Source organism: Pangasianodon hypophthalmus, chromosome 19 (assembly GCF_027358585.1).
Source record: "Pangasianodon hypophthalmus isolate fPanHyp1 chromosome 19, fPanHyp1.pri, whole genome shotgun sequence".
NCBI classification, from domain to species: Eukaryota; Metazoa; Chordata; class Actinopteri; order Siluriformes; family Pangasiidae; genus Pangasianodon; species Pangasianodon hypophthalmus.
The window spans coordinates 11,879,870-11,891,549 of record NC_069728.1 but is presented as its reverse complement, the minus strand read 5'-3'; the positions used below and the strand labels follow the sequence as shown (position 1 = coordinate 11,891,549).

Genomic DNA, 11,680 nt, shown 5'->3' with positions numbered 1-11,680 from the left:
TACACAGATTGTTTTATAACTCAGTGCGGAAGGAACAGAGAAAATTAGCAGGCTGAGGAATATTAGGCCCAGCACACTGAGAAACACCACCACAAAGCGGTCCTATAATGTCTCCAAGCCAGGATACACAGGATACAGGACTCAACAACCATGACAAGCTGGTGGTGGGGTGGCTGCAGGACATAAGATTTCATTTACACACACACACACACACACACACACACTGAAGCATCTTTATTTCAATAAGTACATTTTATTCAATCTTCATACAGACAAAAATAAATTAATCAATAGTTCAATGTTTCACACTGTTAAACAAGAACTATACACCCTTCATAATATAAATAAGTCAGATTCAGTGCAATCAAGTCAGTTATCAAATTTGTTGATCAGTACACACAATCACAAGAAACAGTAGAAGAGCAAGCAAGTACAAAAACAGTGTACACTGCAAACAATGTAAATCAACAGCTGGATAGTAGGAAGAATGATAACACAGTTCTGAAATTCTGTGCTGGAAAAATTTTCACATATAGCAAGATCTTGAAATTCTATTTTAGTATGTCCTATGTATCACTCTTTTTTTCAAGAATTTGTCGCATGCTAATTATGTCATCAGCTGCAAGTTTTGACATTTTAGAACAATTTACACAGAAACTCAAGCAAGGCATACTATATCTTTAAAGTATGAATGAAAAGACATACATTCACCATCCACTTTATTAGGAACACCTGGAGATTCATGCAATTATCTAATCAGCCAATCATGTGGCAGATGTGTAATGCATACATTATGCAGATACTGGTCAAGAACTTCAGTTACTGGTCATATCAAACATCAGAATGGGAAAAAAATGTGATCTTAATGACTTTGACCGTGGCATGGTTGTAGGCTATAGTCAGCACAGGTTCACCAACTTCAGCGGTCCAGATTTTGACATTTTAACCACTACACTGCAACCATATCGTTGGCTGATTGAATAATTGCATGAAGTACAAGCAGGTGTACAAGTATTCCTAATAAAGAGGTCAGTGTGTGTATACCTTAATTTCTTGCTGAAATAAATAGTATAAATCAGGAAAAAAAGTTTATTGATTGGCAGGTAGATATACATAATGGTGGAAATCAATAAAAAAGTTCTTGAGGAATGTAAGATATGCTTGGTGTGCAACAGTGTGGATTAGTAAATCATCTGGAAGGAGAATTTTTAGGAAAGGCATAAAGCAGCATCAGTGTAGATGAATGAAACTGAAATCCTGCAGACTATGAAGAGGAGAGGTGGAATAAAACACCCTGTTTCTCTCTGGTTTCCTCATGCACCCAGCATCTTCTTGACCAGGTAGCCAGGCATACTATAGATGAAGAGGGCCACCATGATCACCAGCAGTATGGCCAGGATAATTTTGATGATAAGCCATTTGTAGCGGGTGCACACCAGGTAGCGCACAGCCTTAAGCGGACTCAGGAACCAGAGGAAGGTGGTGTCGGGCCGGCTGTTTCAGGACGAGTCAGGTGATGAAGTTACGGGGGAGGTGAGTTGGGAAAGTCAACGGGAGGCAAATGGAGGAGAGAAATAAAGCATGTATTAGTGGTTAGTAGTAGGTGGCAATCAATATTAAAGATCTTTATTTTCTTTAATTGTTTATTGTTTTCTAGTGTGGTATTTAGGATTTGCACAGACATTAAGACTAAAACATAACCCTAGCCTATCTTTATTAAGATGCATTTAATCAGGATTTAATACCAAAACATAAGAAATACAAAGATCAAATCATGGAAATGGCAGAAAATGGCAGTTATAGTGACATGCGAAATCTACGTGACAGACACATAGGATGAGACAGGATGCCTGAATGATCCATGTAAAACTGAGATCTACTGTACAGGTACAAAGAAATTAAAAAACAGGATCTGTGCTATTTGAGTCCCTTAGGCCACTTTTCCAACACAAAACCTATAGGCTTGGCTTATTTCACCAACAATCACAAATCACAAATCCTAAAAAAAAATTCTGATTCTATTTTTTCCTCTTTTTAAAAAATGTTCACACTTGCCATCAGAAGCATACTGAACCACATGTAGGGATACTGTGTTTATTCCAATATTGCTTATATTGCTCAGAACTTAGATTGAGATATGATATGATTAGGAATATTTAAGTAATTTTACAATTAATATCAAGTGATGATTTGGGTCAATGAGACATTCATCAAGCAATGAACAGAACATGTGGGTTAAGAGTGTGTGTTATGATTTCCAGCAATGGTTGCTCAAGTCAAAGAAAAGAGAGAGTAGAAAGGGGGAATGTAAGAGGGCTACCAGCAATTTTCCCCTCTCCCATCATGCCCCCAACAGCTTCTTGACCACGTATCCAGGGATGGAGTAGAGAAAGAGGCCGAGGAGCAGGAGGAGCAGCAGCAGTGCCAGTGTCTTCAGGATCAGCCAGCGGTAGTGGTGCCATATGAAGTATCGTATGGACTTCAGGGGGTTCAAGAACCACATTAGACTGGTGTCCGGACGACTTTTTCCAGAATGTGTTTAAAAATGAAGGAGATGAACGGGTAAGGGTGAAGGAAGGAATGAAATGATGAAGGAAGGTGGAAATGATAGAAAGAGGAAAAGTTAACAGGATACAGAGAAGGGTGTCTGTTTTCTGTATCGAAGAAGATACCTACGAGGTACCTATGCTTTACCTTTTTCTGTGTGTGTGTGTGTGTGTGTAAATGGCTTGGCAGTATATTATGTTATCAGTGAATAATGCAAAGATAATAGTGATAATTTTATATGACATCAAAATCAGGATTTATATTATCCCTTAAAAGATGGGGATATGGGTAAACGCATGAAATTATTCCAGTTTCGGATTTGTTGGAAGTGTGTGTGTGTGTGTGTGTGTGTTTAACATCTTACTTTGGTTTTTCCAGTGGCTCTGGCTCATTCCTTCCAAGGCCAACAGGATTTTTCTCTGCCTCCTCTGCTGTCATTAGATGGAGCTCTGCTTCCACTTTACCCTTTGAGGAGAATTAATAATGATGGGTACAGTTCAGCTGAATGGAGATTATAATAAGCACTAATAGAGATTTTCTCTTTCTAATACTACTCATAGTAATATATTTGTAAAAGCATACATGATGCGACATTCATGTCTCACCGTGAGCTCTGGCTCATCGTTCTCATTTTGTGCCATAAAAGGCCACCAGCCCTTCACTCTTTTCTGTTTGAAGATCGAGATGGTCGGCAGCTCCTGCTCATTAATAATCATGTCAAGGGAGCACAGCTTTGATGATTTCGCGCCTCTAGGAAACCGGTTCAAATCTAGCTCAATTGCACCTGAAAGAAAACATGTAAAATTACATGCTAGAAATAAAGTTGACCCTGAACTAACTTCTCTGGCTGAAAGCCGCATTACAAGAAAACAAAAGACATGTTTCATATTACACAACCTACAAGTTCCTACACTCACAAAACAAAAAAATTTGGTTTCACTTGAAGACACATGAACACAATGAACACATATGCTGGATTTCTAAACAAACCCTTACAAAATCCCTGTGAAGTTACTTTGAGAAAGCAATTTCTCATACCTAAGAAGTCATCTGCAGAGAAATGGTCAGCATCCCACACTTGCAGGGTGAGGCGGGCAGGAATCTTGTACTCTGTCTCATCCCAGGAGAACAAGGACTCTTTCTTGGAGACCACAATTTTCTCCTCAGCCACAAGATAGTCAAAGGGAAAGACGAAGCGCCAGTTAAAGTTTCCTTCTCCAGTCAGAGAGTGGTAGTGCACGTCTGTGTCCTGCTTATCTTCTGTCTGGCCTTTCAGCCAGCTGGGCAAAAAGGCCAATTTTAGTAAATAATTAGACATTTTTTATTAAAGATATTTACAATGATGATACAAATATAAAGCAAACTGAGAAACACTTAAGAAAAGTTCTTAGTCAAACAACTTTTAACCAGTTTAATTACCAGATAATAAATTTGCTTTCTTTTTAGAAATAAATGCAATCATTTGTGATACAAATTGTGATACATGGTTGTACATAATTAGTCTAATTTAATTAATTTAAACAGATGCTACTGTTCCAACTTGGCTACAAGATAATCTAATGAGTTTACAGATTTACTAAAACATTGCTTATTAAAAAAGGAACAAATATTGTGCAAGCTGATTTACTATCATGTTTTTTACATGAACAAAATAGCACATATCCATTTTGCATGTTTCCCCTAATGAATATGCAATATGTGGCATTTTTACCTAAAAGTGCAAAATACAGTACAGTGTCTACGCAAAAAGATTAATTTAGCACTGTAATTTACTTTACCTTATGAACAGAACATACAAAATAAAACAGTGTATGTTCTGTTCACCGTTATTCTGGATGCACACTTATGTGTGTGGCAAGTTTCAGTTTCAGTGTACTCTTCCAGATTTCTCACAACTTGAGACTGGAAATCACCATAAGTATCACATTATGATTATCATGATTCGCAAAATTAAAACAGCACATATAAGTCAATCTCCTTAGCCTTTCTTCATGACAGGAGTTCATACTGGTCAGTGAACATCTTTTCTTTGCGAGATGTCATTCATCCACTTGTTATTATAGTTAGGTGAGTCAGTAGCGCTGACGGTTTTGTTGCCGTTTTATCATAGATCCACACAATACAAAGTACTGCAGTACACCATGGATATGGGAAATTGCATTGGATATGAGAACTAATAGATAACTAATAGTCAATTAATGCATTCTTAGAAAATTCTGACACTGTTATGCAAGCAGTAGTGTCTCAAATGCAGGAAATTCAGAATTTAAGTTTTTATATGTTAGTTGACTGTTAATGTAATAGTTTTATAGTCTAGGGGGAGAGCATAGTATATGTATGGAGGCCTGGGAAAACAAATATGTTTCCCTTTTGCATGTGTCTCAACCACAAGTAAAGTTATAGCATATTAAAATCTGCTTACTTCCAGCATTTACCTATCCAACAACTTGCCTGACATTCACTGTATGAGGAAATCATACTTAGCAAGGTTTTAGACATCTTTAGCCAGATTGACAGTTTTTACCACTGCGTTTTCTTTAACTGGCCCCTTACCTGACTTTTTTTTGCAGGAAGAAGTCTAGGCATGATTAAAAAGTAAATAAAACTTTTCTGCTTCAAAACATTTTGGTGAAATATATTTATGGATTCTTAAAGTTAAGAAAACTCTTTTTTGGCTGTTTGCCAGAATGTAATTACAGTGAGATTTGACAGATTTTCCCAGGCCATCACATATGGGCCTGCTAGAAATAATTGCAAAATACACATTTCGTTCCATGCACAACAACCATATTCTGTGCTTTCATGCACTGTGAAGGGGAGATTTGTGAATCCTGTGGTGTCTTGGGCCCTGCTGTTTTGACAGACCAGGACCTTAACATTTGATTGAGTATTCACAGATTAAAATAAACATTAAATTAATTAAAATTTAATTAACTATTCAATAGTCAGACTAACCTTTAGGCTTGTAATATTTAATGGCTTTCATTATAAAACACATAGCAGCATTTCACTCTTGTTTAAATACTGTGGTCCTGTAAAGCTGAGGTGTGTGTGATGTTCAGTAAAATTAAAAGGGGAAGTAAAACCTTGGTTAATTTTTGTGCTTTTTAGTAATATGTTGGCTATAAGCATGCAGTCGAGCCATGCATTGGAATCGTCTTTACCCCCTGACATAGATGTCAGACATCTTCTCTCCTGTTATGAAAGCATCGTCTTGAAGAACTACGTCATCAGTGTTCCAAATAATAACGCGAAGCTCAAAGCTAGACATCACAGCAATAACGCGGGGGATGGGGAAGCAAGACCAAACAAAACATACAGACAGAAAAGAAAAGATTAACAAGACCAACCACACAGATTTCTCACACCTACCCATACCTACCCCCTGACAAAAATGTCACTGGATTTTTCCCCTGTGAAGTAATCATCGTCTTCCAGAATTACCTCGTCAGTATTCCATATTATCACCCTGAGCTCATATCTGGTAAAGTGGTGGAGGGAGGGGGAGGAAGGGGAGGACATGTGGTCATCTAACTATATTATAATAGTTTCAAACACTATAATGGTCTAGAGAGCATCAGAGAGAGAAAAGATAGAGAGAGATCATGTAGAAGAGGGCAAGAAAGAAAAGAAAGAGAGTCATAATCATTTTCTGTGAACCTATAGTATTTTTGAAGCCATGGTGGAAGACACATTGAAATAAACTCTGCAACAAAGAGACATACATACACAAAGTGGTGTGGCAGAGGAAAGGAATAATTTCTGAAGAATAAGTGAGATTTTACGGTTGTTGCAATGTCACAGTTTCACGGTTAGTCATGGTGTATGATCGAATGGCTTTTTCAAAATAATACATTTCCAACTATTACTGTCTACACATTTATTTTTTCCCCCTGATCAAGTTCCTTACTCCAGTGGTTCTCATCCTTTTTGTGTCCAGGCCCCAAAAATGGTCTTTCTAGACTTCCCCTAAACCGACTCCATTTCTCTGCACAAGGACATGGACTGCACTGAAAACCCTTTGACAAGTGTGAACTACTACTGTTCTAAACATGTTACAATGCTACTCTGCTGCCACTTCTGGCATGTTTGCAAAATGTTTGTATCATACCCGATGGCTATCAAATGCTTGCTAGAAGAATATGGCATTGCTGATCAAAACTAAATGAAACAGCTATCTGTGTGTGGATAAGCAGTGTCATGTACTGCCAGGCTATTTTTTTGTTTTGTTTTTTTCTGGGGGTTTGATTCAGCACGCTGCCATTCCTGACAGCCACTCTCTCTTTCAACTTTAAAAAAACACTGTGATAAACACTGACAATGTAAGAGAATATAATTTATAGAGGAATCTCTGAAAAAACAGTTTTTTAAGAAAGAAGAACAGTTAGGGGATTTGATATTTTTGTATCATTTGCTTTTTTGTTACATGAACAAGGATGTGCAAAGAGACTTTTTAATAAAGAATTGGTAATATGTTTTTCCTTCAGTTTTCATCTCTGGCTTGTGTGTTTTTAAATGGTTGACTGATACCGTGAAACTGTGATATTTTTATACTAGGTTGTCATACACAGTCATAAAAAAGGAAGATAATCAATATCGCTAAGTAAATAACACTAAGTGTATATGTAAAAATGTAAATAACACTAAGTAAAGAAGCCAAATCTGAAAGAGTTACGCACTTCTTTGGTTTTCGTGGTGATATGTCTAAGGCTGGTCCTGGTGCAGGCGCATCCATTGGGAACATGTCGACCCACATCTCAATTCTCCCCTGCAAGATTTATAAGATCCAAAGCAGAATAGGATGGATTACTTGTCTTTGTGACACATTTCTAAACAGTTACAGAGAAACTAATATTGAATTTACTTTGCATGATTTAGGTGTTAAGTCTTTGATTAACTTATTAATCTTAAAAAATGTAATACCGCTGACATCTGAAAAAAATGTAGCATGCTGATTTGGCCTTCAGTACTAAAATGTGAATTGTTCACACAGCATTGACAACCAGGACTCCTCTGTAACATAAACAGCGTGATGTTATTGCACCTGCTCTATGCCTGGTTTCTCCGGATTGAGAAGAGGCCTGGTCTCTACGTGTTCTGGGATGAGTTTACAGCCTACGTGAGGTATTTCCTCCCAGTGCTTCAGTGCAGTAAGTGCCAAATGTTCATCTGTTGGCTTCTTCAGACCTGCACACACACACACACACACACACACGTGTATATATATATATATATATATATATATATATATATATATATATATATATATATATATATATATATATATATGCAGATACATTTATGACTGTGTGTGTGGGTTGAATCAATGTCCTTCTCAATCCAACCCTTCTCAGGTATTAGACATCACAAAAAAAAAAGAGAGATCAAATTTGCTGCAGTATTGCTGAAACTTTCCTTTAATAACTTACCATTTTCATCTTCAATCTCTGTTGGCCCCAAAAAGATGCGGTTTGCAACCTTGACCTTTCCACCTGGGCCATAATGTGGCTCTTCCAGCTTGCCATCCTTACACAACTTAGCGAGTATCTGAGAGGGTTTCTGAGGATCACGCCACACATTGTAGCCGTGGCTGTGTGGATAAAACAAATCCAAACATTTCACCTGAAATGTTTGCTGAGAGCTCACAAAACAGGAAATACACCCTATTTGTAACTGATGTTAAGTCTAAACTGATGCTTACAGAGAATAGGTGGATGCGATGCCACAGGTGGCTCTGTATTTACTGTATAAACGGTTCTCCAGATCAATCTTGGTCTCTCCAATCAGGTCATCAGTGCCAACTAAATCCCAGTCAAAAATTGACACCGTCAGCATCGACTCCATTGGAAATGTGGCCTCTATGTCAAAGGACCTTAAAAAGCATAAAGTATTTTCTTTAATAAAAAATACAATGACATAAATTGAACTACAGTACAGAACTACTTTATTTTTATTTTTTGGTTCATGATTCAAGGCTTCTAAAGGGGTTCTACTTGGATTGTTTTCTGAAAGGAAAACCCTTTGTTGTTTGGTTTTGCATGGGTCTTTTTCAGGGTTCTCCCTTAAAGAAAAACCAAAGAACCCTTTAGAGTATGCAGCTGCTGTTGTTTTTCATGTGGAGAATATAGGGAATCCTATATTAGGATTAAATCACTGCTAGAAATCGAATATTATGATTAGGAATTTTATGATTATTGATACATCTACAACTGCTCTTTTCTTGTTCATTAAAGTGCAATCCATTTAGAAGGTTCACACTTTCATACTCACTTCCCGAAAACAGGGTTGAGCTGCTTAGAGATGTAATTATCCTTGTCCCTGATCTCTGTTTTTCCCAGCTTGATGACAATGTAGGGATCAGCTTTCCCATTTAGGTCAGTAGGGTGAAGGTTTGTTGCCTAGAAAACAAGATTTTCACAGCTCAGTAGTGATGGAGCCCAGTTGTGTGGATAGGGGTTAGTTAAGTGTTGGTTGAACACAAGGAAACAAGGACCTTGAGAAGTCACTTACCCTAACAATGTAAATCCTCACTAGGACATTGATGGGATCATTGTGTGGTATATTCTGAAACATGCCCATATTGGGATCAAATCCAGGCTCTTTGGTGATTTCTTCTGAAAGGGGCAGCTTGTACACACACAGTGAGCCCTAGGTCAAAGGTCACAGAAAGGGAACAAGGTTAACAACACACAACAAACAGTGGATTTTATCAGATATCTGGTTCACCCTGCTTTTAACAACTGGATATACTTTGAATCGGCCCATGATCCGGTCGTCATCCACCACACTGTTGTCATCGTCATCTCCAGCCTTTCCTTTAAACAGGTTGAAGCTGTGAAGCCAGTCCTCAAAGTCTTCAAATTCAGTCTCCAGCTCCTTATTGAACACCTAAATATGAACAATATTCAAAATTCATCTGGAATTGAGATGTATTTTAAACAGTTCTTTTATAGTATATACTTTATAATATATACAAAATATTGTATATATTAATACTCTTTGTAATAAAGTTCTACACTTGATAATAAATGTTACAGGTGATATGAAAAGACACTGACCACAAGCTCATCCACTTTGGGTTTGGCAGCTTTTTTCTCCACTACTTCACAGCTCTGATTCTTCTTCTTGTCTTTCTTGGCTTTGTTTTTCTCTTTAGTCTTGGTGCCTTTCACATGAGATTGATCAACTTTGATTTCTGAGGTTAGGATTGAGGAATGAGAGGAGCAGATGGGAGTGGAAGAGAATGGACAGCATGGAAGATGTCAATGACCATCTTACATCTTTCAAAGCCATGAGAGTTAAAATATATAGAATCAAAATAATAAATGCATTTAAAATTCATTAATATGCATCTTCCCAGACTATAATCAAATGTAAGTGTTTATTTTTAGAAGTACTTAACTGAAGTTTGCTGAAGTTCGGAGTTAACTTTCATGGCATGAAATAAGGATGTGAACATAATGTGATGGCAACAAACAACAATTATGGGATGGGTAATGGCATAGAGAATGAAGCCATAAACATTGCTGTGGAAGCGGGGGCTTGGTCGAGCGCCGATTTGTGAATGGAGGACAGAGCTGGAGGAGGTGAGTGGTAAGGAATGCACACCTGTGGGGTATTTAACTAACGAGTATTCTGTGTTGCAGTGAGCTGGGGCGAGGATAAGGGAGAGAGAGACGAGCACCTCGAGAGACAGAGAGCACGATCCAGCACAGAGCTGGGTGTATGTGTGTGTGTGGAACTTAAAGAGAGCGCTGAAAGCACAAGAAAAAATTGAGAATAAATCGCCTCTGAGTTGTTCTAAGCCTGCCTCCTGCTTCCTCATTTCCGCCCGAACCCGTGAGATTACCTTGGTGCATTTTGATACAATTCACAGTGCCATGTGCATCCTAACTTAGGTATGTTTAATTGTGTTTACCAGCCACTTCTGCAGCAATCTCCAAGTCCTCTCGCTCTTCTGCCTCGGCCATGGCTGCTTCTTGAGCGCGCAGATTCTGCATCAAGAAAAAGAGATTTCATCAAAAACATTCTTCTTTTTAGCCTGATAGGGAAGAACCCCATACTGAGGAAAGGCAGAGTCTCTCACCTCCATCATTGTCTCTATTGAGACAAAGTACTTTGACCACCAGTCCAGTATGCTCTCGTCTTGCTCCTCTTCCTCTACCTCCTCTCCCTTCTTTTTCTTCTTCTTCTTCTTCTCTTTCTCCTTTTCATCCTCGTTCTATTAAAATGAAAAAAAAAGGCTTTGCTGTTACCCTTAAAACACTTAAAACCCACTGGGGTTTTTTAGCCGACTGTAATTTGCTATTGATTATATGCTTTATGAGGAAGAAATGTTGACAAGCTGTTACCCATTACACATAAAGCTTCTGAAACTAAATACATACTGTGACTTACCGAATCAATTTTAACAACAGCATCAGAGGTCTACAGAGAGGGGGCCACATGAAACAAACATCAAATCAACTTAAACAAGATTAACTTCAACAAGACAAACAAGTACACGCCAGCATAACAATGAAATCAACACACAGGGTTACAAATAATTTATCTAGTACTAACCTGGACATACAAACATACTCATGCAGTACACACAAAAGACTGTGACATGTTATGGTTACTTTATGTGGATTTTAAAAATCATCATGGAGAGACTCACAGCATCCAGTTTGACCACAGTGTCCATCTTCTTAACATTGGCCTCAGGGCTCATGTTGATCACAATGTCACCTGAGGAGTGAGAGAAGGGGCGAGAGCAGGGGTGGGAACGGGACGTTCCATTGGTAAGAGCCATGAGGCCATTGGTCAGTCTTGCTGTAGTGGGTAGGGTCATGTGTACATGAGCAGTCAAAAGCCAAGTACCAGTAGAGAGGATAGGACAGTGCCACCAATGCAGTTCAGAAAGAGGACACAGTGGAGAGAAAAGTGAAGAATGGGAATTAGCTGGGAAAAGGAAAAAGAAAGTGTTCAACCTTGCATGCACTGTAAAAGGATGCAACCCAGCTAACAATTTTTGGGTTAGCAGAATTTCCAAAAATTACAGATCTAGGAACTTTTAACATTCTCCAAACACCCAATCTGTTAAGTTTTCTAGATGTTTGAGAATATTTTACATAATGTTTATAAAGGTGCC

General features: G+C 38.1%; 1 protein-coding gene across 8 annotated transcripts in view; it reads right to left on the bottom strand.

Moving 5' to 3' along the window:
• Window positions 1-233: 233 nt before the first annotated feature.
• otofa (otoferlin a) overlaps window positions 234-11,680 on the bottom strand; it is a 63,525-nt gene continuing 52,078 nt past the window's right edge. For 2 of the 8 annotated variants that reach the window (XM_026923019.3, XM_053242174.1), the window contains 17 exons: window positions 11,207-11,361; window positions 10,945-10,974; window positions 10,634-10,768; window positions 10,466-10,541; window positions 9,606-9,742; window positions 9,298-9,435; window positions 9,058-9,195; window positions 8,818-8,945; window positions 8,249-8,419; window positions 7,977-8,137; window positions 7,592-7,734; window positions 7,227-7,315; window positions 5,930-6,028; window positions 3,586-3,827; window positions 3,153-3,331; window positions 2,912-3,012; window positions 234-1,494 (listed from right to left, as the gene is read on the bottom strand). In XM_026923019.3, the coding sequence (XP_026778820.3) occupies window positions 1,314-1,494; window positions 2,912-3,012; window positions 3,153-3,331; window positions 3,586-3,827; window positions 5,930-6,028; window positions 7,227-7,315; window positions 7,592-7,734; window positions 7,977-8,137; window positions 8,249-8,419; window positions 8,818-8,945; window positions 9,058-9,195; window positions 9,298-9,435; window positions 9,606-9,742; window positions 10,466-10,541; window positions 10,634-10,768; window positions 10,945-10,974; window positions 11,207-11,361 (2,303 nt within the window). In that variant the 3' untranslated portion in view covers window positions 234-1,313. Of the gene's footprint in view, window positions 1,495-2,320; window positions 2,523-2,911; window positions 3,013-3,152; window positions 3,332-3,585; window positions 3,828-5,929; window positions 6,029-7,226; window positions 7,316-7,591; window positions 7,735-7,976; window positions 8,138-8,248; window positions 8,420-8,817; window positions 8,946-9,057; window positions 9,196-9,297; window positions 9,436-9,605; window positions 9,743-10,465; window positions 10,542-10,633; window positions 10,769-10,944; window positions 10,975-11,206; window positions 11,362-11,680 lie in introns of all 8 variants that reach the window. The other 6 variants (XM_034313807.2, XM_034313810.2, XM_026923020.3 and 3 more) reach the window with 6 other exon arrangements.